The sequence below is a fragment of the Ovis canadensis genome, chromosome 14 (assembly GCF_042477335.2).
Source record: "Ovis canadensis isolate MfBH-ARS-UI-01 breed Bighorn chromosome 14, ARS-UI_OviCan_v2, whole genome shotgun sequence".
In the NCBI taxonomy this organism is placed as follows: Eukaryota; Metazoa; Chordata; class Mammalia; order Artiodactyla; family Bovidae; genus Ovis; species Ovis canadensis.
The window spans coordinates 15,246,245-15,271,831 of record NC_091258.1 but is presented as its reverse complement, the minus strand read 5'-3'; the positions used below and the strand labels follow the sequence as shown (position 1 = coordinate 15,271,831).

At 39.9% G+C, this 25,587-nt stretch overlaps 1 protein-coding gene across 2 annotated transcripts in view; it reads left to right on the top strand.

The window, feature by feature from the left end:
• RFWD3 (ring finger and WD repeat domain 3) overlaps positions 1-24,840 on the top strand; it is a 37,355-nt gene extending 12,515 nt beyond the window's left edge. Inside the window, exons 3-13 of one of the 2 annotated variants that reach the window (XM_069549572.1) lie at positions 136-338; positions 1,128-1,198; positions 8,069-8,263; positions 8,363-8,454; positions 12,491-12,605; positions 13,100-13,322; positions 15,710-15,860; positions 16,655-16,831; positions 17,601-17,815; positions 19,061-19,272; positions 22,432-24,840. In XM_069549572.1, the coding sequence (XP_069405673.1) occupies positions 136-338; positions 1,128-1,198; positions 8,069-8,263; positions 8,363-8,454; positions 12,491-12,605; positions 13,100-13,322; positions 15,710-15,860; positions 16,655-16,831; positions 17,601-17,815; positions 19,061-19,272; positions 22,432-22,575 (1,798 nt within the window). In that variant the 3' untranslated portion in view covers positions 22,576-24,840. The remainder of the gene's footprint in view (positions 1-135; positions 339-1,127; positions 1,199-8,068; positions 8,264-8,362; positions 8,455-12,490; positions 12,606-13,099; positions 13,323-15,709; positions 15,861-16,654; positions 16,832-17,600; positions 17,816-19,060; positions 19,273-22,431) is intronic. The other variant, XM_069549571.1, reaches the window with a different exon arrangement.
• The last annotated feature ends 747 nt before the right edge of the window (positions 24,841-25,587 follow it).

Here is a 25,587-nt window from a genome sequence, read left to right as displayed (position 1 = left end):
TCTCTGTTCCTACTTGAACATTTAGTGGCCTGGTGATGCATTAAAATGACTAGGATTTACCTCCAGATTACTGTAGATTATTCTTGTAATTATAGTATGTTGTATTAGAATTCTGTTGTCTTTCTCCATGCATAGGTTGAGAGCACCGTTGGATGCTTTCTTTCAAGCGAGCAGGACCCAGCCTCATTCGTCAACCACCTCTTATGGTTCAGAGACTAGGAATCCTGTCTCTGATGACTTGCAGGTATCAGGTGGTTCTGATTCTGACAGTGACAGCTCCACAGAGTTTGAGGAGGGAGTTGCCCAGGCAGAGGAGCCTGAAGCTGTTGTTTTAGAAGGTGAGTATTCTTTATCCAGATTTCATTCACAAGGTCAACATCCGAAAAGCTTAGGCTCCAGAGGCTAGAAACTCTAGACTTGTGTTTTGATACTTTTCCTCTTCACTCTGGATGTCATAGATTACTGCTTTATAGTACAGAACTTACACTCAGTCAGTTCAGTCACTCAGTCCTGTCCGACTCCTTGTGACCCCATGGACTGTAGCGTGCCAGGCCTCCCTGTCCGTCACCAACTCCTGGAGTTTACTCAGACTCATGTCCGTTGAGTTGTTGATGCCATGAGCTTACACTGGCCATAACTATACAGAAAGAATTTTATCTGGCTTGCAATTTTATGTGATTTGTGACCCACTGAATTGGTCACTTTTTTCCAAGTCTGTGATAAGAGATATACAGGATGAGCCTACGACATTTTATTGTGGTAGAAAGCAAAGCTTTATGTCGTACAGTTATGTCAGTAGGCATAGGTGTAACCTTGAAAGAGAACCTAGTGGCTTAGGGCACTTTGAACATTTTGGGGCAATTTGAGCATTAAAAAAGGTAATGAATGTATTCATAGGGTCTTAGATTGAAATAGCATCAGTGAATTCTTTTTTTTTTGGCTCCTTGATATGCGGGATCTAGTTCCCCAACCAGAGACTGAATCTGCTCTCCCTGCCATTTCTAATTGGTAGTGTTGCTGTAAAAGGGAGAGCTGTGGTGAGTTAGGCTCTGCTGCTAGCCTCATGCCTGACTTATATCGTCTTTTATATGTTACCTGTCCCGTCATTTCTGGAAACAACTTGACAGAGCAACTAGAAGACATCTCAACAGACCAAGAAGTTACATGTATTGGTGGAGAAGACACTCTCCCCAAACAGGTAATATGAACATCCTTTTAAATTTGCATTTACCTTTAAAAAGGAGACTGCAGGCTAAAATGGAAAACTCACAGACTTTGTAGGCAGGGGGTCCAGATGTTACTCATTATTTGTGTGACTGCTTACCCTTAGGTTTAAAAACAGAGGGTAGGGGAAGGTTTGAAAACTTGTCCTGCCCACCTAACAAGGTTATGTATCAATTAAAATAGCAGATATGAATGCAGTTTATAAACTGTCTGGCAGAATGCTTGCTATGAGATAAACAGTTTTTATTTTTAAAAATAACATCACTGTCCTTAATATGAGACATATGTATATAAACTGTGGACCCTTCCAGTTCTGAAACATCACTGATTCACTTTTTGTATATTTCTGTTTTTATTTATTCTCTTCAGAAAAATTATGCTCATGTAAATTTACTTATATGTATACTTTTTTTCTTTATTGAAATATAGTTGACATACAATGTTAGTTTCAGGTGTGCTGCAAAGTGACTTGACATTTGCATTTATTATAAAGTGATCACCACAATAAATTTAGTAACCATTTGTCCCCATACAAACCTATAACAGTATTATTGACCACATTCCTTAGGCTATATGTTACATCCCCATGGTCTTATTATTTTATAACTGGAAGTTCAGTTCAGTCACTTAGTTGTGTCCAACTCTTTGAGACCCCATGGACGGCAGCATGCCAGGCTTCCCTGTCCATCACAAACTCCCCACAGCTTGCTCAGACTTATGTCCATCAAGTTGTTGATGCCATCCAACCATCTCATCCTCTGTTGTGCCCTTCGCCTGCCTTTAATCTTTCCCAGCATCACGGGCTTTTCCAATGATGAGTTCTTCGCATCAGGTGGCCAATGTATCGGAGTTTCAGCTTCAACATCAATCCTTCCAATGAATATGCAGGACTGATTTCCTTCAGGATGGACTGCTTGAATCTCTTTGCAGTCCAAGGGACTCTCAAGAGTTTTCTCCAACACCATAGTTCAAAAGCATCAATTCTTCAGTGCTCAGCTTTATGGTCCAACTGTCACATCCATCCTTGACTGCTGGAAAATAATTCTTTCTACTTTTTAATATGCTCTCTAAGTTGGTCATAGCTTTTCTTCCACGGAGCAAGCATCTTTTAATTTCATGGCTGCTGTCACTATCTGCAGTGATTTTGGAGCCCAAGCTCATAAAGTCTGTCAGTTTCCATCGTTTCCCCATCTGTTTGCCGTGAAGTGATGGGACCATGTGCTATGATCTTAGTTTTCAGAATGTTGAGCTTTAAGCCAACTTTTTCACTCTTCCCTTTCACTTTCATCAAGAGGCTCTTTAGTTCTTCACTTTCTTCCATAAGGGCAGTGTCATCTGCATATCTGAGGTTATTGTTAATTCTCCCTGCAATCTTTATTCCAGCTTGTGATTCATCTAGCCCGGCATTTCTCATGGTGTACTCTGCATATAAGTTAAATAAGCAAGGTGACAGTATACAGCGTTGATGTACTCCTTTTCCTATTTGGAACCAGTCTGTTGTTCCATGTCCAGTTCTAACTGCTGCTTCCTGACCTGCATACAGGTTTCTAGGAGGTAGGTCAGGTGGTCTGATAGTCCCATCTCTCTCAGAATTTTCCACAGTTTATTGTGATCCACACAGTCAAAGGCTTTGGTATAGTCAATAAAACTGAAGTAGGTGTCTTTCTGGAACTCTTGCTTTTTCGATGATCCAGCGGATGTTGGCAATTTGATCTCTGGTTCCTCTGCCTTTTCTAAATCCGGCTTGAACATCTGAAGTTCTTGGTTCACTTACTGTTGAAGCCTGGCTTGGAGAATTTTGAGCATTACTTTGCTAGCGTGTGAGATGAGTGCAAGTTAGTACCTCTTAATCCCCTTCAACCGGTTTTGTCATACCACCCCCCGTCCCACTCCCTTCCCTTTGGCACTTACCCATTTGTTCTCTGTGTCTGTTAGCCTGCGGGGTTTTTGTTGTTTTATTTTTTAGGTTCCATTTAAGTGAGATCATATGGTATTTGTCCATAATCCATACTGTTTCCTTAGTGGCTGCACCAGCTTATGTTCCTACCAACAGTTCACAAGTGTTTCCTTTTCTCCATATCCTTGCCAATGCTTGCTATGTGGTGTTGTTTTGACGATAGCCATTCTGACAGGTATAAGGTGGTATCTCTTTGTGGTTTTAATTTGCATGTCCGTGATAATTACATTCAGGTATTACCTAAATCAAATCCTTTATGACTGTACAGTGGAAGTGAGAAATAGATTTAAGGGACTAGATCCTACAGACACAGTGCCTGATGAACTATGGACGGAGGTTCATGACATTGTACAGGGAACAGGAATCAAGACCATCCCCAAGAAAAAGAAATGCAAAAAAGCAAAATGGCTGTCCAAGGAGGCCTTACAAATAGCTGTGAAAGGAAGGGAAGTGAAAAGGAAAGATACACCCATTTGAATGCAGAGTTCCAAAGAATAGCAAGGAGAGATAAGAAAGCCTTCTTCAGCACTCAATGCAAAAAAAATAGAGGAAAACAATAGAATGGGAAAGACTACAGATCTCTTCAAGAAAGTTTGAGATACCATGGGAACATTTCATGCAAAGATGGGCTTAATAAAGGACAGAAATGATATGGACCTAACAGAAGCAGAAGATATTAAGAAGAGGTGGCAAGAATATACAGAAGAACTGAACAAAAAAGATCTTCATGATCAAGATAATCACGATGGTGTGATCACTCACCTAGAGCCAGACATCCTGGAATGTGAAGTCAAGTGGGCCTTAGGAAGAATCACTACGAACAAAGCTAGTGGAGGTGATGGAATTCCAGTTGAGCTATTTCAAATCCTGAAAGATGATGCTGTGAAAGTGCTGCACTCAATATGCCAGCAAATTTGGAAAACTCAGCAGTGGCCACAGGACTGGAAACGGTCAGTTTCATTCCAATTCCAAAGAAAGGCAATGCCAAAGAATGCTCAAACTACTGCACAATTGCACTCATCTGACACGCTAGTAAAGTAATGCTCAAAATTCTCCAAGCCAGGCTTCAGCAATATGTGAACTGTGAACTTCCAGATGTTCAAGCTGGATTTAGAAAAGGCAGAGGAACCAGAGATCAAATAGCCAACATCTGCTGGATCATGGAAAAGGCAAGAGAGTTCCAGAAAAACATCTATTTCTGCTTTATTGACTATGCCAAAGCCTTTGACTGTGTGGATCACAAGAAACTGGAAAATTCTGAAAGAGATGGGAATGCCAGACCACCTGACCTTCCTCTTGAGAAATCTGTATGCAGGTCAGGAAGCAGCAGTTAGAACTGGACATGGAACAACAGACTGGTTCCTAATAGGAAAAGGAGTACATCAAAGCTGTATATTGTCACCCTGCTTATTTAACTTATATGCAGAGTACATCATGAGAAACGTTGGACTGGAGGAAGCACAAGCTGGAATCAAAGTTTCCAGGAGTAATATTAATAACCTCAGATATGCAGGTGATACCACCCTTATGGCAGAAAGTGAAGAACTAAAGAGCCTCTTGATGAAAGTGAAAGAGGAGAGTGAAAAAGTTTATTGGGCTTAAAGCTCAATATTCAGAAAACGAAGATCATGGCATCTGGGCCCATCACTTCATGGGAAATAGATGGGGAAATAGTGGCTGACTTTATTTTTCTGGGCTCCAAAATCACTGCAGATGGTGATTGCAGCCATGAAATTAAAAAACGCTTACTCCTTGGAAGGAAAGCTATTACCAACCTAGACAGCATATTGAAAAGCAGAGACATTACTTTGTCAACAAAGATCTGTCTAGTCAAGGCTATGGCTTTTCCAGTGGTCACGTATGGATGTGAGAATTGGACTATAAAGAAAACTGAGCGCCGAAGAATTGATGCTTTTGAACTGTGGTGTTGGAAAAGACTCTTGAGAGTCCCTTGGACTGCAAGGAGATCCAACCAGTCCATTCTAAAGGAGATCAGTCCTGGGTGTTCATTGGAAGGACTGATGTTGAAGCTGAAACTCCAATACTTTGGCCACCTGATGCAAAGAGCTGACTCATTTGAAAAGACTGTGATGCTGGGAAAGATTGAGTGCAGGAGGAGAAGGGGATGACAGAGGATGAGATGGTTGGATGGCATCACTGACTCATGGGTTTGGGTGAACTCTGGGAGTTGGTGATGGACAGGAAGGCCTGGCGTGCTGCAGTTCATGGGTCACAAAGAGTCAGACACGACTGAGCGACTGAACCGATCTGATAATTACTAATGTTGAACATCTTTTCTTTTTATTTTTCTCTTGGCCATCTGTTTGGCAAAATCTGTATTCCCGCCTTCTGACCATTTTTAATCAGGTTTCTTTGTTGTTGAGTTGTGTGAGCTCTTCATTTATTCTGGATATTAACCCCTTATCAGATATCTTTTGTTAATATCTTCTCCTATTTGGTAGGCTGCCTGTTCATTTTGTTGTTAGTTTCCTTTGCTGTGCAAAAGCTTTAAGTTTGATAGTCTTGTTTATTTTTGCTTCCTTCCCTTGCCTGAGGAGACATATTCAAAACAATATTGCTAGGACTACTGTCAAAGAGCTTTAGTGCCTATGTTTTCTTCTACGAATTTTCTGGTTTCAGGTCTTATATTTAAATCTATAGTCCATTTCAAGGTTACTTTTGTATATGATGTGAGAAAGTAGTCCAGTGTTTGGCCGAGTCCCTTTGCTGTACACCTGAAACTATCACAATATTGGTATAAAATAGAAAAAGTGGTCCGGTTGTCCAGATTTCCCAACACCATTTATTGAAGAGACTGTCTTTCCCCGTCGTCTACTCTTGCCTCTTTTTTCGTAAATTAATGGCCCATGGAAGTGTGGGTTTGTCTTTGCACCCTCTGTTCTGTTCTGTGATCTGTATGTCAGATCACATATGTGATCTGTGACATGTGACTGTACCATACTGTTGTGATTACTGTAGCTTTGTAGTACAGATTGAAATCAGAGAGTGTGATATTTCCACCTTTGTTTTCTTTCTTGAGATTGCTTTGGCTGTTTCTAGTCTTTTGTTTTCATATAAATTTAAAATCATTTAGTTCTATGAAAAATGCTGTTCATATTTGGCAGGGATTGCATTGCATCTGTAGATTGCCTTGGTGGGAGGATGATGATTTTAACAGTGTTAATTCTTCCAATCCAGTTCTTCCAACACGCATAATATGTTTTTCCAATTGTTTATGTCGTCTTCAGTTTCTTTTATCAGTGTCATAGTTTACAGAGTACAGGTCTTTTACCTCTTTGGTTAGATTTAATTCTAGTTTATTTTATTCTTTTTAATACAGTTCATAAATGAGATTATATTTCTCAATTTCTCTTTCTGATAGTCCATTGTTAGTGTGTAGAAATGCAACAGATTTCTGTAGATGAATTTTGTATCCTTCGACTTTACTGAATTCATTTAAATGCTCTATTTTAAAAGAGAGATTATATACTATCCTGTTCCAGGACTGGTTTCTTTTCCCCCTGACTTGTATCTTGGAGAGGTTTTTTTTTAAATTGTAAGACTAGGTGATTAAATGTGTGATTAATTGCTCAACTAATCTTGATTCTAGTCATGTCTTTTTTTTTTTTTTTAAATTTTGGCTGTGCTGGGTCTTCGTTGCATCCTTCTTTAGTTGCAGCGCACAAGCTTCTCTTCTCTGCCCTGGAGTGTACAAGCTTAGTCATTGCAGTGCCTGGGCTTAGTTGCTCTGTGCCATGTGGAATCCTAGTTCCTTGACCAGGGATCAAACCCATGTCCCCTGCATTGGAACGCAGATTCCCAGTCACTAGACCACCAGGGAAGTTTCTCTTGGAGAGCTTTTTATTGTCAGTACATAAAATTGAAGGAAATGGCTACCCACTCCAGTATTCTTGCCTGGGAAGTCCCATGCACAGACAAGCCTGGTGGGCTACAGTCCATGGGGTCGCAAAGAGTCGGACATAACTTAGTGACTATCCAACATAAAATTGAATCTCATTCTTACTGGTAGTAACAGCTGCATAGTGTTTTTACATAGGAATACATTTTTAGTTAATTGTTCCCTTGCGTGTGCACTATTGTTGCTTCCTACTAAGATCATGCTGCACTGAGCATCTTTGCATTACTGTCTTGGCAAATACTTGTGGTTATATTCATGGGATATATTTCTTCCAGAGAGGTTGCTTTATCAAAGGAAGAATGTTTGTATTTTTAGTTTTGATAGATAATGGCAAGTTGCCCTCTGGAAAATTTGTGCCAGTTTCTACTTGGAACAGCAGTATGTAAGCATGCCCATTTCTTCCTCACCCTCAGTGCTTCATGTTACCAGACATTTTCTAATAGATAAAAAGAAGTAAAAACATAGTTTAATTTTTGTTTCTTTAACTATAGCTGAACACTTACTAACCATTTGTATTTTTGTGTGAGCTGTTTATATTCATTTCTCTTTTCCCTTGTATTTTTATCTTTATTCACATGAGCCAGATATTTTATAGTTACTTGAATTATGAACCTAATTTCAAATGTATAAAAGGCTTAATATTCCCTGTTGTTATTTAACTGGGTCACTTCTGCGTTTGTTTTGTTTTAATATCTTCGTAAATTAGCTCCTTTTTGTCATTTGAATGAAAAAAAATCAAGAATTTTGTGAGTTCGAAGGATAATAATAATATTTTCACGGTTTATATTATCTTTGACCAGATTGCATTCTGGAAAGAATGGGAAGTGATTCATGGGTGTTGGGTTTTTCTTTGGCATTTTTCAGTCGGGTTTGTTCATTTTTGTGTGACTTGTTAATTTGTTAGTTTCATATCTTCAAGACAGATTTTGCATTTTCTCTAATTTGAATGTATTGTGGTTTCCATCCAGCAGTCTCCCCAGAAGTCTAACCCTTCTCTAACTTCTGCTTCTGTGGATGAGGAAGAAGGAGACACTTGCACAATCTGTCTGGAACAGTGGACCAATGCTGGGGATCACCGGCTCTCTGCATTGCGCTGTGGGCACCTCTTTGGGTACAAATGCATTTCAAAGTGGCTCAGAGGACAGACCCGAAAATGTCCCCAGGTAGAGAGCGTGATTAAGAGCTGTGTATATGCACAGTCAACATGTTAAGTCAGGCGGATTCCTAGAACCACACTAATTGTGTCCTGTTGGGCTCCTTAGTGCAACAAGAAAGCCAAGCAAAGTGATATCGTTGTCCTTTATGCCCGGACCTTGAGAGCTTTGGACACTAGTGAGCAGGAGCTCATGAAGAGGTAGGTGGAAACAGTCTGTCTAGCTGGAATATTCCTTTTTGGTTCTTTGTAGGCTCACCTGAAAAGGGGGGTATGATTCACTCTTAGTGTGATTCTGAGGCTTTCCTTGGACTGTGACTAGGGATCTCTGGGGATTGTTGGCAATTTAACATTGTGACTCATGATACATGTCTGATCACCTGATGGACGGTTTGCTCTCCATATAGGATTAAAAGAGATGATCTGGAGTAACAAATCATTGTGACTTCAGCTAGCTCAATGAATGTCAGCCCCAGGACTTTTGCTTGAACTCGTCAGGGAAAAAAGCTAGTATAGAATATCAGAAAATGAAGTCAGTGCACAGGAAAACTGAGAAGTAGAGGAAAAAATCTCCTTTCTTGAAAGAGAGGGGGTTGAAAGAAGAGCAACAGGTGGTAGACTGCTGCGTTCATCTGTGTGCTCAGCACCTCTCATGAGCCTGCATTTTCAGGGCCTGAGGGTTGTGTGCTGATTGGAGCAGGTAGCTCTGCAGGAGCACTTTGGCATTCCTGTGAACTTGGAGTCAGAGCTAAGACTTAATCTTTGGTAATAAGACTTGGGGAAGCCAAGACATGGTCTGGTAAGCTCTCCCGAAATCAAAAGTCATAGAGAAACCTTTAGCCATACAGTAATACCTCACACCTGAGCTGGACAGCAGACCCTCACAGAAAGATAGCCTGGGTTTTTTGGTAGCCTGTTCAGCTTCTTCCCTAAGGAATTACCTTTACAGTCTGCCTCTGCCACTAAATTCGATGAATACTGAATCAGGGAATGAGTGGCCAATTCATTGTGGCCAATTCACGGCCACCTAGAACACACTCCAAGTCTCAACCTCCTTGTCATTAGAATAGGCTTAAAGATACTTTTTTAAAAACTGAGAATTTTTGCTTCTTGTGTCCCTAAGCCCTCCTGCCACAGTATTCTACAAAGAAGTCGCATAACTGAAACAATACAATGCAAGAAATTACTGGGATTTGGGAAGCCCATGGACAATTGCTAAAAGCACTACTTATAAAATATGCTTTAAGAACAGTAAAGATTGGGAATTCCCGGGTGGTCCAGTGGTTCAGAATCATCCTTGCAATGCAGAGGAGGCAGGTTTGTTCGCTGGTCAGGGAACTGAGATTCCACATGCCATGCAGCAGCAGCCATAACCCCCCCCCCCCCCCCCCGCATTGAGAGTACAGGGTGTGGGTTTGCTTATGCATTACTGGTAAAAATGTGCATGGATACTAACATTTAGAGAGGCCCTTGGCAATATAATTCAGAAGTCTAAAAGTAATTCTGCTTTAGGCATTCTAAAAAAATGATTAAGGATATGTACAAAAATGTGTTTAATCAGGCTTTTCATTTAGTTAATAATCCAAACCAAGAAGGTTAATTGATTGAGTAAACTCTGGCATATCCATGTGATGAAACACTATACATTGATTAAAACTGATGTTGAAGTACATATAGTATGTTGTCATGTGAAAGCATGTTGTTAGTGTGATTATATTTTTGCAAACTGGAAAAAAACATAAGTAGTCACTGTAAAGTGGAATTACAGATGTATAAATTTTACTCCTTGTTTGCCTTTTTGTATTCACTCCAATGAATATTTATTTGTAGTATGTTAAAATGACTGGTACGTGGTGGGGGAAATTTTCTTGAAAAGGCAAAACCAGTATGGGTGGCTATTAATGCATGATTATATTTAAAACTTTGCTGATTACTACAATCGGTGTACTCGTTAGCCTCTTGAGAAGAATTTCAAGATGGTGATACATACCGAGACAAATAGGATGAATACCCACAGGCTCAACTTTATCAAATCTTAACATTTCCCGTATTTGTTTTGGGTCTTTTAAAAAAGAAATATATTCTTATAAGATACCGAGGAGGCTTCCTTGTGCACCAAGTTTTTCTTAATTCCGTCTCTTTCCTCAGATGATCTATGACCATAAAGCACATACAGTGTGATTTAGAAAGTTTTAACATTTTATGCAAGGGTTATTGGATTATAGTTTTTCTTCTGTAGCTTGATTTTGCTTAATACTTTGAGGCACATATCCTGGTTGATATATGTAGCTCTCGTTGATTCATTTTAATTTCTATAAAGTGTTCTAGTTCTGTAGAGTTTTCCTATATGTATTTTGTATTGGTAGACAAGTAGTTTCCAGTTTTCATTAGTATAAGCCATGCTGCAGAGAAATGGGTGAGAATATCATTAGGTCTAGAAATGGATTTGCTTTATCATAAGGGTACATGTAATTTCAACTTTACTAGATATTGTCAAATTGCTCTTCGTAGAGGCTTTTCCAGTTTATACCAGCAGCAGTAATGTAAGGGATTTCACATTTTTTTCATACCTTCATCTACTTTATATTATCAGACTTAGTTTTGCCAGTTTCATGAAGTGAAGTAGCGTTTACTTTAGTTTGCTTTCCGTATGAGGTTTTTCTCAGTCACTCATGAGGTTGAACATACTCTTCTGTAAATTTTGTTCAAATATCTTACTTACTTATATTGTCTATTATTTATTTGTTTCTTGCTGACTTATAGCTCTTTGTTCTCCTTACGCTAACTCGCTGTTGGTCGTACACGTTGCACACGGCGTCGTCTAGTTTCTGATTTGTCTCTGACTTGTTTATGGTGTCCTTTGTTGAAAAAGTTTTTACTTTTAGTGAAGTATGTCCTATCTATAAATTTCAATTGCTACTTCTATTCTAAATTAAGTTTCTATATTATAAATGAACTACTCTTTTGTTCTAGGATCTGTTAGTTCTAGTGCTTCAGTTTAGTCTTTCTAGCCATCAACATTATATATCCTTTCACTTATTTACTGTTTCCTTGTGTCGTTTATAACTGTATTTTGCTTCTTAAAGGCCTTAACTTTATTCCTAGGTTGCTGTTAGAATGCTATTTGGAATGAACTTTTTGTTACATTTACAAATCACCTGTCTGGTATATGGGAATGCTGTTGATCTAATTTTCTTGATCTTAACTCTAGTAACCTTACTAAACTCTTAATAGCTTGTGTGTTCTCTTGAATTTTCCATAAAGATAAATAAGAGCCACTTTATCTCTTCCAATTTTCATCTTTTTTCTCTCCTATCTTATTGGAGTGGAAATCTCTATTTGCATTTCATATTTTGAAACACGAATTTATGATTTTCATAGCTATGAATGTGTCCTTTCATTGTACATTATTCCTCTTTATGCTTGTCCATCCTTTTTAATTGTAATCAGTCTTTTTTTTTTTTTTTTTAGCATTTACCTGGTATATACCTTTTTAAAACTTCCAACCTCTTTTTATAATGTTATTTATTTGAATATCTCATGAACATCTAATAGCTGGTTTTTTTTTATCTGGTAGATGATCTTGGTCTTTTAACAGGTCATTTTACTCTTTTCTAATTTGACTAACTCAGGCAGTGAGCTTGGCTGTAATCCCTCATTTTGCATTTTATGTCCCCATTCCTTGCTGCTGCTGCTGCTGCTGCTAAGTCGCTTCAGTCGTGTCCGACTCTGTGCAACCCCATAGACGGCAGCCCACCAGGCTCCCCTGTCCCTGGGATTCTCCAGGCAAGAACACTGGAGTGGGTTGCCATTTCCTTCTCCAGTGCATGAAAGTGAAAAGTGAAAGTGAAGTTACTCAGTCGTGTCCTACTGTTCGCGAACCCATGGACTGCAGCCCACCAGACTCCTCCATCCATGGGATTTTCCAGCCAAGAGTACTGGAGTGGGGTGCCATGGCCTTCTCCACCCCATTCCTTAGTAAAAGCCAAATTCCTGGTCATTGCCTACCTCAACAGTGAGACCACTCCAGTAATGGAGTGACCCAGTGACCCACTCCATGAGCTCAGCCCTGTCTGCTATTCTTCTGTAATGTTTCTCGGTTTGAGAGATTTTTCTCGTTATAGTTTATTCCCTAAATGATAGTCAAAGTGTGTATATCATAATTTACTGTGCATCTTGATGAGAAGTCTTTTGTAGCCTTTCTAATCTCCACCTGTTGCTGGCTTTCCCCCTCTAGTTCCTTACAAAAGGAACAGAAGCTAAGGAAGAAGGCTGAGTTAGATTCGGCACAGTGTCGGCTGCAGCTTCAAGCCCTCACTGATGAATGCTCTAGGCTTCAAAGTCGTGTTCAGGTAGGTTTGCCTTTTCTAATCCAAAGAACTGTTGGAATAGGAATTAAGAAGGCATCTAAATAGTTAGTTTTACTCAGATACAAATAGGATTTACCAAGTTTTTTAGGAAGGAAACATGATCAACTTTATTTTTTATTAGAACTTATGTATGTGCTTTATGATGAATTCTACTGCATCCTGAATTAAAAAAAAAAGATTGAACAGCCACCTGATAATTCACAACATGTTTAGGTCATTTCACTTGCTTGAATCTACCAATAAAGTGAGAATTTTAGACAAAGTGTCTAAATCATTAAAGACTTTCAGCCCTTTATGATGATGGTGCTCTCCCTGTTTCAATTGCTTGTTGAAATATTGTGAAAACTGCAGCAGTACTTTAGAATTCATGTCAACATTTTCATGTAAAGGATAAATATCCTTGTGTTAGATCAAGGAATTGTACTTGAGGGTAATACCAGACGAAAAAGCTTTATGCAAAATCGTTTTCGTTTTAGGACTTGCAAAAACTTATCGGTCAGGATAAGATCTCACAGCAGCCTGGGGGTTCCCAACCACATTTCCTAAGTGGCCTGCCCTCCAGCCAGAGTCAACAGAAGTACCATTTCCAGAAGACATTCACAGTGTCTCAGACAGGAAACTGTCGAGTCATGACATACTGTGATGCTTTGAGCTGCCTGGTGGTATCACAACCTTCTCCTCAGGCCGCCTTCCTTCCAGGTAAATAGTCCAGAACTTCAGTTTTTATGTTCATTGTTGGACTCTATTTATTTCCTCCCTTTTTGGATAATCCAGGACTCACTAGTAGGTGAACACTGTTCACAGCCCACCAAATCACTTTTTTCCTAGTTGCTTTCCTTGATAAAGATACTTCAGGGCACTACAGAGATGTCTGCACTGTCTGTCTGACTTTTGTAAACTTGTTCACCAGAAGGGCAGAGATGCTGAACCATGGTAAAGTGAGAGAACACATACTTAGAAGTGTGAATTGTCCAAGGATAAGAACTATAATTGCCTTTATGTCCTGCTAAAGTACAGATTCATTTTAGACTAGAAATATTTGGGAAAAAAACACTACCCCAAGGTCTAATTCAAGTTAAAACAAGATTGAATGCTTATTTTCAGTAGTGTGCACATTGACAAATTCCAAGTAAAAGAATTTGGAAACATTATTATTTTATTAATATTGTACTGATCTTCTCTTTTTTGTGCGCTTTTCAAGTTTCATTTTGGGTTGTTTTAATGTTGAAAGCCAAACCTCACAGGCACAATGTTTCTAGATGTTTTTTTCCTGCTCTCTTCAGCATATGATTTCTGCCAACTGTAAGGTTCCTTTGCTTCTTCCTGATTTAGTGTCTCCCCACTTAGAAGTTCCTTTCAAATGCTTCGAAACTGTGTCCCCCATACTTAGGTATGTACAGGATTTGTAGTGGAACCCCTTGAGTATCATGTATTTGTCTATTCACTGACACTAACTGTGAGTTGAAAGGCTATCAGGAGGCTCCAGTTGAGGGGAAAGTAAAAGGATTGTTTATAATGTTGCTATATTCCATTCACAGTGTTAATAAAAAGATTTACCTTCAAGTGAAACCTGAAGATAATTAATTGGAAAAATTTATTCCAGTTGTTCCCCAAATTGGATGTAATCTGTTCCTTTATTTCTTAGGGTGTCTGTTCTGCCCTGCACAGCCAGCTCGTCCTGATAGACTGATAATGCTAATTTCTTGTTTCCTTTAATGATTAGGCAAAATCTCAAGTTCCCTTGTTGATTTAAAACCTATGGTTTCCATGTTTGTTTCTCTGGCTCTGCTAATTCTGTTTTAGCAGAATCACGATAAACTTTCTCTCACTTGATTCCCTAGTGAAGGAGAAGTGTGATTCAAGGCTACCTTTTTTTTTCAAGTGTCTCAACTCATTTATTTATTTGGCTGCATTGGGTCTTAGTTGCATCGTTCGGGATCTTTCCTTGCAGTTCTTGAGCTCTCTAGTTGGCACAGGTGGGCTTTGGAGCACACAGGTTTCAGTAGTTGACGTGCATGAGCTTAATTGCTCTGTGGCATGTGGGATCTTAGTTTACAGACCAGGGGTTGAACCCACATCTCCTACACTGCAAGACAAACTCTTAGCCACTGGACCACCAGGGAAGTCCCTTAAGGATATCTTAAATCTAAGATTTGACAAATTTTGTTAGTGTATAACTCAGATAAAATATATACTTGGTAAAATAAATGTGTTGTTATTTCCTGGTAAGAGAACAGAGTAACAAATTTAAAAGGACAAGTTTTTGGCTTTCTTTCCCCTCTTGGAATGATATACATTAAGATACTTGATTTTACCTATTTTCAGTCTGTTTCAGAAAAATGTAACATCTTGACCACATGACACAGAAATTACTTATCTCCATTCTTTGTTGTTCACTCTCATCTACATTTTTGAGTATATGTGTGTGGTTCAGAAAGACTAGTCTCTCGCTTTCCTTTAAAAGCTTTATTATTACAGTATAATTGATATACAGTAAACTGCACCTCCTTAATGTGATATACCATTTGGTGAGTATTGATGTATGTATCAATATTTGTATACACTTCTAAAACACTTCTAAAACTTCATAACAGTCAAGGTAATGAACATATCAGTTGCCCTGAAAGTTTGCTCAGGCTCTTTGTAATCCATCATCCACTTGTTCCTCCCTCCTCTCCCCATCCCAAGGCAACTGCTTTCTATCTCAGTATATTAGTTTATATTTTCTAGAATTTTACATAACTGGAGCCATACAGTGTTACTCTTTTTGTCTGAGTTCTTTCAAGGTAACTTTATAAAGATTATCCATATTATTGTGTCTGTCAGTAGTTCATTCCTTTTTATTGCTGGGTAGTGTTCCACTGTATGTATATATGATGGTTTCTCATATACTTGATAGACATTTGGGATAGAATGTACTTTTTAAAATAAATTCTAACCTGGGAATTATTTTCTTTGTTCGCCTAGTTTTTTCCCAGAAACTAACATGCCAAGAAAGGTGAACAAAGGTGTTGCTTGAAATGGTAGTTTCCTTTGCCCTTAATTGACTTTCAGTGATCTGTTTCACTCTCTCATAAATTTGGCAGGCTTTGGTGTTAAGATGTTGAGTACTGCCGACATGAAAAGCAGTCAGTATATTCCTATGCATGGCAAACAAATACGTGGACTGGCTTTCAGCAGTCGATCCAAAGGCTTACTTCTGTCTGCTTCCCTGGACAGCACAATTAAACTGACCAGGTGAGTACTTTGTGGGGAAGATGGGCCTTGGGATGCCTAGTGTTGAATAGCTTGGAAATTAGTATCTGTGTTATGATGACTTTGGCTTTTGGGGTGGGGATGGGATGGGAGCTGTCCAAGGCATTGTTTTCTCAGATCCAGGTTCATTGAATTTTAAATGTATTGCTTTAAGAAGTGGACACAGCTGGTTGCAAAGCTGAATGTGTGGTGGTCCACTTCTTTAAAATTACATATGCTACAAAATATGTCTTAAACCATGCAGATATATATCTTTTGACTTTTCAAGAATGCTTCAGCTTAATTTTACCCCAAAACTCGGTGTATCAATTCTATTATGTTTTATATATATCTAAATGCTATGACTTATTTTAGTAGTATTGAAAAATAGAAGGGAAAAAAGAAAGGTTAAATACCAAACTGTCATTAATGACTACCTCTGGATAGTTGGATTATAACTTTTTATTTTTCTTATATGTGTTTTCTAATTTTTCAGTATTAAACATTGACTACCTGTGTAATAGGTAGCCGTGGAGAAGCATATAGGATCAGGGGAAAGAATATACTGTTTATCTGTCCCTTTAACTTATTCTTCCTTACAGCTTAGGAGGAAAATCTGTATCCTCCAAAACAAATATTGTGGAATTAAGAAGAGTTATCTCCGCAGACCTTAGGGGAAATTGGGAATCCATATAGTTTTGATGTGAGGGTGTGTTCTTATCTTTATATCTTTGTTCTGTATTTGAATTTTGTATTTTTGTAATGCATAATTGTAAAAGTCTTTTGTAACTCTACAGCCTGGAAACAAATACCGTGGTCCAGACTTACAATACTGGGCGGCCTGTCTGGAGCTGCTGCTGGTGTCTTGATGAAAACAATTACATCTATGCTGGACTAGTCAACGGTTCAATTCTGTTATATGACCTTCGAAACACAAGCTCTCATGTCCAGGAGTTAGTACCTCAGAGAGCTAGGTAGGGAGCCACCTGAAAGTAACAGCTTTCTCTTAGACTATTATATTAATCCTCTCTTTTACGAGTGTTTTACAGTTGATCAGAGTTTCTCACAGAGGGCAGTTCTCTGAGTCCTCTGATCTATTCTCACTTCAGAATCAGTAAGATCCTAGAGTTTGTGTTCATGATAGTTCATATGGCAGAAAGTTCTCGTACCAAGTATAACCAGATTCATAGAATTACATGTCACAGTGTGCCAAAATAAAATGACTACTTTGTTCAGAACCCAACTCCACCATTTATGAGCTGTGTGACCTTGATTACATTTCTTGGCCTGTTGTGAACTAACCAGTGGACCACTAGGGAATTCTCTATGCTGTATTTTAATTGAGAGAGTCTCTCAAATACAGCTTGGAAGCTTTAGTTTATTGGATGTATAAGTTGAATTTCCTTTCTGACTTTGTGTGTGCGTGTGTCTAACCCCATTTCCAGAAGCTTCACACCAGTCAGGCTTCCTTGTGTTTGTAATCTTGTACTGTTAAGTTTCCTACTCTGTTTTCTCCCCACTGCTTTTAGAGCATGTGGAATTTCCTCTGAAACTGGGTGTGGAATATTATATATATGCCCTTTTGTTCCTGCAGAGTGGGTTGGTAGTTCTATCAGGTATCAGAGGACAGTGACTCACACAGTTTCTTCTATAGAGGTAGGAATGTCCTTGACTCCTCATAGTGGCGCCTGAAGTAGTTCAGATATTGGCAGGTGAGACTCGGTTTCCTTTCTTTCCCTTCAGATGCCCGCTAGTATCCCTGTCATATGTGCCCAGAGCTGCCTCTGCTGCGTTTCCATATGGTGGCGTGTTGGCTGGAGCGTTGGAGAATGCCTCTTTTTGGGAGCTGAAAATGGGTTTTACTCATTGGCCTCATGTGCTGCCCATGGAGCCTGGGGGCTGCGTAGACTTTCAGGTAGAGAGCAGCACCCGCCACTGTCTCGTGACCTATAGGCCTGGTGAGTGTTGTTGGGGTGTCCTCATGGGACCTGTGGTTGGTTTGGAAGTAGATTGGTAGAGGGGAGGAAAGGAGAGCTTGCCCTAGCTTTCAGGTGGTGCTGGTCAGCCCCTCACGAACTAACGGCTCTCGCTCCTTCAGGGAGCTTCTGTGGAGCCTGCCTCCCTGTCCCTCACTTGTGTGAACTGGGACATACTTGGCCAGGTACTCCTTGGAAGTGGAATTAGGATCCTCCGCTTTAGGATCCTCTCTGACTTACGACAGTGGGATGGAATGAGGAGACCTGCTCTTGAGGCCACTGAGCTGCCTTTACATCAGTTTCATGTCTTCTGCTCGCCGCTCAGTTCGCTTACAAGGAAGGCCCAGACGAAAGCAGTCATGTAGAGGGCCCAGACACTTAGCTGTTCTTCCTTATTCGGGGCCCCAAAGTTAAGTGGGGAGTAGATGGACAACCATGGTGGCCCTAGCCAGCTGAACTTCTCACAGCTTCCAGAGCCAGGACTGCAACCCTTGACCGACTATGCTTAAATTCACAGGTTTTTTCCTAGCTGAAAGATAATTAATCTAATCTGGTGAGCTATATTGATGGTCAAGTAGATGTTTTGATCAGAAATATTCATTAAAGTACCCATACTTCTGCTGGTTGTGGGTTGACCTAATCATTTTAGATTTTGTTTGAGCTGAGAAGCTGCCTCAGCAGACTCTCCTTTCCCTTTTGGACCCATCTCCTAGGTCCCCTATCTCCACAGATTTGCTATGACATGTAGAAAGCTTGGAGATCCCATTCTATTCTCTAGCTTTTGTTTGTCTCTCAGCAGGACCACAGCGATATGTTTCCCCTTCTGTGATAATATGCTTTCACTTTATTTGTACAGTTCCGGGTATTAGTGGGGTCCTCACTGGGGGAAGGAAAAGACCTTGTAGCCCAAACCCTTAAGGAAGATAAAAACCAAAACACAAGTCCAGCTGGATACAGTGATTTTCCTAAAAAGGCTAGCTTATTCTCAGAGTTGTTTCCTTCATAGACAAAAACCTATTGTAGATAATTTACTTCATCCTATAGCCCAAAGTTCTGAATTTCATTTGTGCTCTGTTATTTTGTTCTTACTGTGTTTGCTCTGTGGCTATTAATGATGGCTTGATGAAACTGCCTTTTCTACTCAGCTGTGTTACAACCAAGTTTAGGTGCTTGCTTAATTTCTTTGGACCATCCCTACAGATCAATACTGATTCCTCTTTCTCTTAGATAAAAATCACAACACCTTACGAAGTGTGCTCATGGAGATGTCCTATAAACTGGATAATGCTGGAGAGCCCATCTGCTCCTGCCATCCTGTACAAACATTCCTTGGGGGACCCTCCTGCAAATTGCTAACCAAGAGTGCCATTTTCCAAAATCCAGAGAATAATGGCAGCATCCTGGTGTGTACTGGGGATGAAGCATCAAAATCTGCCCTGGTGAGTAGTCTGTCAGTTTTTTATACTGATGTGTTTAAAGCAAAAAACCGAAGTTCTCTGTGATTGCACATACCTTCATATGTGTATATGTATGGTTGCTTTTTTTATACAAGTCACACTTTATTGGGTTGGCCAAAAAGTTTGTTTTTTCTGTTGGTGGCTCCTGGAGCACATGGTTGTCTGTAACTTCATTTGAAACAATTTTGTTAGATTATATTGTGACAGCTATCATATCAGTGTGTACTAAAAATAAGACTTGTCAAAACTGGTGAATTTTTGTGTAGCCATTTTAATATTGACAGTGGAAGGAAAAAAAGCAACGTTTTCAGCATATTATGCTTTATTTCAAGAAAGGTAAAAACTTTACTGAAATGCAGAAACAGATTTGTGCAGTATATGGAAAAAGTGCTGTGACGGAACATGTCGAAAGCGTTTTCGAAGTTTTGTGCTGGAGATTTATCGCTGGGTGATGCTCCACAGTCAGGTAGGTCAGTTGAAGTTGATAGGGATCAACTCGAGACATTAAATGAGAACAGTTAACATTATACCACACAGGAGATAGCCAGCATACTCAAAATATCCAAATCAAGTGTGAAAGATCATTTGCATCAGCCTGATTATGTTAATCACTTTGATGTCCGAGTTCCACGTAAGTTAAGTGAAAAACACTTTGTGTTTCTGCATGTGATTCTCTGCTGCTGCTAAGTCACTTTAGTCGTGTCCAACTCTGTGCGACCCCAGAGACAGCAGCCCACCAGGCTCCCCCGTCCCTGGGATCCTCCAGGCAAGAATGCTGGAGTAGGTTGCCATTTCCTTCTCCAATGCGTGAAAGTGAAGTCACTCAGTCGTGTCTGACTCCTAGCGACCCCATGGACTGCAGCCTACCAGGATCCTCTGTCCATGGGATTTTCCAGGCAAGAGTACTGGAGTGGGGTGCCATTGCCTTCTCCAATGTGATTCTCTCCTGAAATGTAATGAAAATGTTCTTTTTCAATACAAATTGTGATAGGCAGTGAAAAGTGGATACTGTACAATAATGTGGAACAGAAGAGATCCTGGGGCAAGCGAAATGAACCACCACCAACCACAATAAAGGCCAATCTCCATCCAAAGAAGATGATAATGTATATGTGGTGGGATTGGAAATGAGTCCTCTATTATGAGCTCCTTCCAAAAAACCAAACGATTAATTCCAACAAGTACTGCTCACAATTAGACCAACTGAAATCAGCACTCAATCCAACTGAAATCAGCACTCAATGAAAAATGTCCGGAATTAATCAACGGAAAACACATAATCTCCCATCAGGATAATGCAAGACCATATGTTTCTTTGATGATAGGCAAAAACTGTTACAGCTTGGCTAGGAAGTTCTTATTCATCTGCCCTATTCACGAGACATTGCACCTTTGTATTTCCATTTATTTATTTTAGTCTTTACAAAATTCTCTTAATGGGAGAAGTTTCAATTCTGTGGAAGACTGTAAAAAGCACTTAGAATAGTACTTTGCTCAAAAAGATAAAAAGTTCTCGGAAGATAAAGTTACGAAGTTGCCTGAAAAATGGCAGAATGTAGTATAACAAAACGTTCGAGAAAGTTCTTGATGAAAATGGTCTTTTATTTTTATTTAAAAACATAAGAAACTTTTTGGCCAACCCAATACATACTGCTTTTCCATTTAACTTCCTATCTTGGTTATCTTTCCATACCAATATCTGTAGATTGACATCATTCTTTATATGTGAGCTGTAGTGTTTTACGTGACCTATGTCAGATATCCTGCCTTTGTGCGACCTTGTGAAGGTTAGGGACAGGCTGTTTTAGCCCCCAGGTGGTGCTGTCTCTGCAGTGCTTTCAAAATTGTGTGATGATAAACATATAGCTATATGTTTTAGGGGGGAAAAGGCACTACTGAAACCTCTATAAAATAGTTGATCAATTCAAGATTAAACTAACACATGAAAGGTTGATGGGCAATTTACAGTGGAGGGGTCAGCCTCTTACCACTTGAATACATGATCAACTATTGTGTCACTGTTAGTGGCTTAAGCAGAAATAATTTGCCCCTTGATGTAAGGCAAAATGAATACATGATGCCTAGATGTCCTTGAATCCATAGAACAGCACTGCCCAGTTAAGGCACATTAGCCATGTGATCACTTGAAATGTTAATGTGAATGAAAAACTTAATTGTTAAATTTTTGTGTAATTTTTATGTGGCTAATGGCAGCCATGTTGGATAGTGTCACTCTTCAGTTTAACGCTTTTATTTACTGGAATTGCAGTGGATAAGAGTATAAGTTAAGTAATAGCACAGAAAGCAGCAAACAAACCTAGGTTGTGGACATTCTGTAGGACAACAGATCCTGCTTCCACAAGTCAGTGGCAGAAGGAGAAAAGAGTGGGGAGGCTGGATCTGCTCAAACAAAGAGAGGTTTATTAAAATTTATGAATACCAAGGGTAATGTGGACCTTATTTGAATCCTGAATCAAACAAAACCAATACACAAAGAGACTATCAGAAAATTTTTACTTTGCACTAATGTTAGAGAATACTATGAAATTATTGTTCATTTTGTTAGGCATGGTGACATTGAGATATAGGAAAATGTCTTTTGATTGTTTGTTTTTAAGAGATGTATACTTAAGTGTATAAGGGTAAAATACATGATGTCAGCAAAGAAAAAAAACAGTAAACCAGGTATGGTAAAAACTTAGTCATCTGGGTGATGGATTACTCATAGTACTATTCTACTTTTTATTACATGAATTTTTTTACCATAATAAATTTTTTTTAAAGGAGAAGAAAGCAGCAGTTAGAATACAGGTTCCATGAGGGCAGAGACAGGGACTTATTGTCTTGTTGACCCTTATTCCCCTAATAGAGTTCTTGGCATGTAGACTGAAGGGGAGAATACTAGGCTTGGTTTTCAGATCCGCTCAGAGGTAGACCATAATTGCGAATTATAGTAGGTGAGGCTGTGCATGACCTATGTCAGATGTGCTGCTTTTATGCAACCTTGTGAAGGTTAGGGACATTCTGTTTTACTCCCTGGGCAGTGTTGTCTCTGCAGTGCTTTCAGAGTTGTGTGATGATAAAGACTGCAAGTCCCGAGTTGAATTGAAGGACTCCTGACCTTTATCTCTTCTTTTTAAGCTGTGGGATGCTGGCAGTGGCTCGTTGCTGCAGGATCTGCAGGCCGATCAGCCTGTCTTGGACATCTGCCCATTTGAGGTGAATCATAACAGCTACCTGGCTACCTTAACAGAAAAGACCGTCCACATCTATAGGTGGGAGTGACCATGGTCTTGAAACTTATCAATCATGTTGCTGGTTAATGTTACATGTTGTTTGCTAGTACCTCACAGCCTTGAGCAAGATCTGTGCTTATTGTCTGTGGCCTAGAACTTGTGGGATCATGGTTCCATTAGGTTAATATGATCCTCGGATTCCAGGTCAACAAAACACTATAGATGGTGTATCTTCAGTGTCCATCAAAAGAATAAGTGACTGGTACTCCATCAACATTATCTATTTCTTGGGTTAAAAGCCTTCATGAATCTTTGTTGAGAATCAGTGTTTGATCAGACTTTCTGCTGGGCCTTGGAGAGTATCCTCCCTGCAGTCACTTAGGATATGAATGTACACCAAGTATTTCTGGATGTGACATCCCACCTGAGTTGTCTTGTCACTTGACTGCATGACTTGGGAGTGCTTATGTTTCTGATGGGACTAACCATTCTGATGCTTCTTGGATGCAGCGTGGATGCAGAAGTCTTCAATTGAGCACAAGAGGGCACTATACAGTCTGCTGAAGGATTTGACCTATTTCTGACCTTGTTTGCTGATAATCTTTTAGTAACTTGGTCTCATCCCCACTGTGTGGTAGAGCTCATCTGGTCTGCTCTGTGGCAGGAACAGCTTTGTTCAGGTGTGCAGTGCCAGGATAGTGGTAAACCCAGTGATGATGGCAGCTGATGAGCTGTAGATCCTTTCCTAATGCCAAGTGTATGGGGTTCATCACGTGCAAATCAAGGAAAGAGACCAATTGTTTGAGCAGTGGGGAAGACTAACTTTTTTTCTAGGCAGCTAAGATCTCAGGATTGGTTTTATATAAGCCAGTGCTTTGTCCTCTCACTAGGAAAAGATGAGCCATATGTCAAAGCTCTTACTAGTATGAGAGATCAGAAGCATGGTTAGAGAGATCTAACCAAGAGAGGCTTACAAAAGAGAAGCTGCTTAGACTGCTGTTGAAAGCAGAAGAGGACTTGTCTCTTGCATTTTTAAAGAGTTTCTCTCTGAATAAAGTCAACCCCTTGGAGTAAGAGCCATTCTTGAGTGTGTTTAGAATTCCCTGGTTAAAGGCTACCCCCAGGTGAAACTGATGTTTGATTCTAAATTCCTCTTACTTGCCTCCTTCCCTAACTTTTTTTTAAGAAAGTGTTTTTAGTAAAATAACAGTGATTGGAGGCCTGTGTGCATTGCAGGGAGATGCTCACCAGCTTTCATTCCAGCCCTGGATTGTCCCACTTTTGGAGCTGTACTTTTCTCCAGTAGAGGGTTCAGTTTATATCTGTTTGCTTTGCGAAAGGCTACTCTACTAAACTACTCTCCACAACAGAACATGTCTCAAGGCATGCTCCCTGTTCTTGGGGAGCAGGATGGCTAACTGAATTTCTTAAATAATTGTTGTAGAAATGTTATCATTATTTTTATTTTAAAACAGTTCTGTTCTGTCAACCCCTGAGCTGTTTCCAGCATTTCTCACCAGCAAGGGCTTATTGCAGTAGATTTCCCCAGAGTTCCATGTTGTAGTTGTGCTTTTTAAAGAATGGCCTCCTTCTATTTAAGGACATCATTCAAAAAGCCAGTTTCCAGAACCTGGGAAAGAGCTCCCTTTTCTAGAAGAGGTATAATCTTTTGATATGTTGATAATTAAGAATAACTGCCCAGGCCTAGGGCTTCAGGGGCAGAAAAGGATTTGAATTAAAAAACAGTCTGGTTTCAGCAGATGATAAGAGAGAGGATACAAGTGGTCAGGCCCTGGCTGCCTTCGTCTTTGGCTAGGGCAGAATCCGGGGTAGGGTTAGGATTTGACTAATGTTGAAGTACACTTAGCTGATGCTGATTGAGATCCGCCCCCACCCCCAAGTGTAGGAACCAAGGGACTTGTATTATTAGAGAAGTTGAAAGAATCTCATGCCTTACCAGTCCTTGCATTCCCCTAGTAAGTTTAGATGTTTGAGAAAGAAAAATTGTTGCGACTGTGACTGATTTCTCCAGTGGAAGAACTTCCCCCTCCCACTCCCCTCTGCCTGGCAGGAGAGATGACATCTGTAGATGCAGGCTCTGCCCCACCATCTTCCCTCACCTCAGTCTCTGCGATTGTTTTCCCATTTGAGGGTTTGGAGTTAAGCAGACTCAAAAATATTTTCTTCTTATATATATCCTTGTACCTGCTTTGAAAACCAGACAGTGGAATCTCTATTCATGTCCTATGTTTTAATGTTTGTGTTTTATGTTTTAATGTAAAATATGAAAATAAAGCATTTACCATATGTTTCAGCTTCTGGTGTCATGTCTCTTTGAATGCTAGAGGCGGGAACCTGTGTGCCTTTTGGAAAAGGGGTCTAATCCCAGACTGCCTCGTAGATTTCTTCATTTCGGTAGTACTGGGTCAGAATTAGACAGGATGGTCCCTGGATCAAAAGTAAACATCTTATTTAAATTAATGAAGTAAGTTGAGGCACTAGTTGGCAGTTCTCTTTTACTGTTGTCTCTTAAGTCCCCAGCACTGGTCACTTGTCTGTTTACTAGCAGACTCAAGGGTCTAAATCCTGCAAGCTACATTTGCTTGCTGGCTTCCTATTAGTCTCTGAGTCCAGAAGACTCTTCAGTGTGGGGAGGAGAGGACTTTCTCTTCTCTTTGTCCTAGTATTTGGCAGTGCTCCTGGCAGTGGCAGCAGCACTGGGCACGTGTGGACTCCTGGGTTTCTGCTCAGCACAGCTCTGGCCACTTGCCTCAGTTTCTTTGTTCTGTTCAGTTCAGGAATTTCTTTGGCTGTAAATCGTGGTGTTCTGAGATTAGACTGAAAAGGCTGAAAATGCTTTCCAGCTGAACAGCATTGGAGTATACTAGATTGCAGGAGGACTAGATCCATCCGGTTAACACTGTCATGGAGCCATGTGCTCCAATGGAAAGAGGTGAAAAGGTCCTGAGTGAAGAAGTGAACCCCGCATTACCAAGAAACCTACCACCACTGTTCCTCTTCCAGAGTATTCTTTCCTTGGTTTCCCATCTCAGTGGTTGAC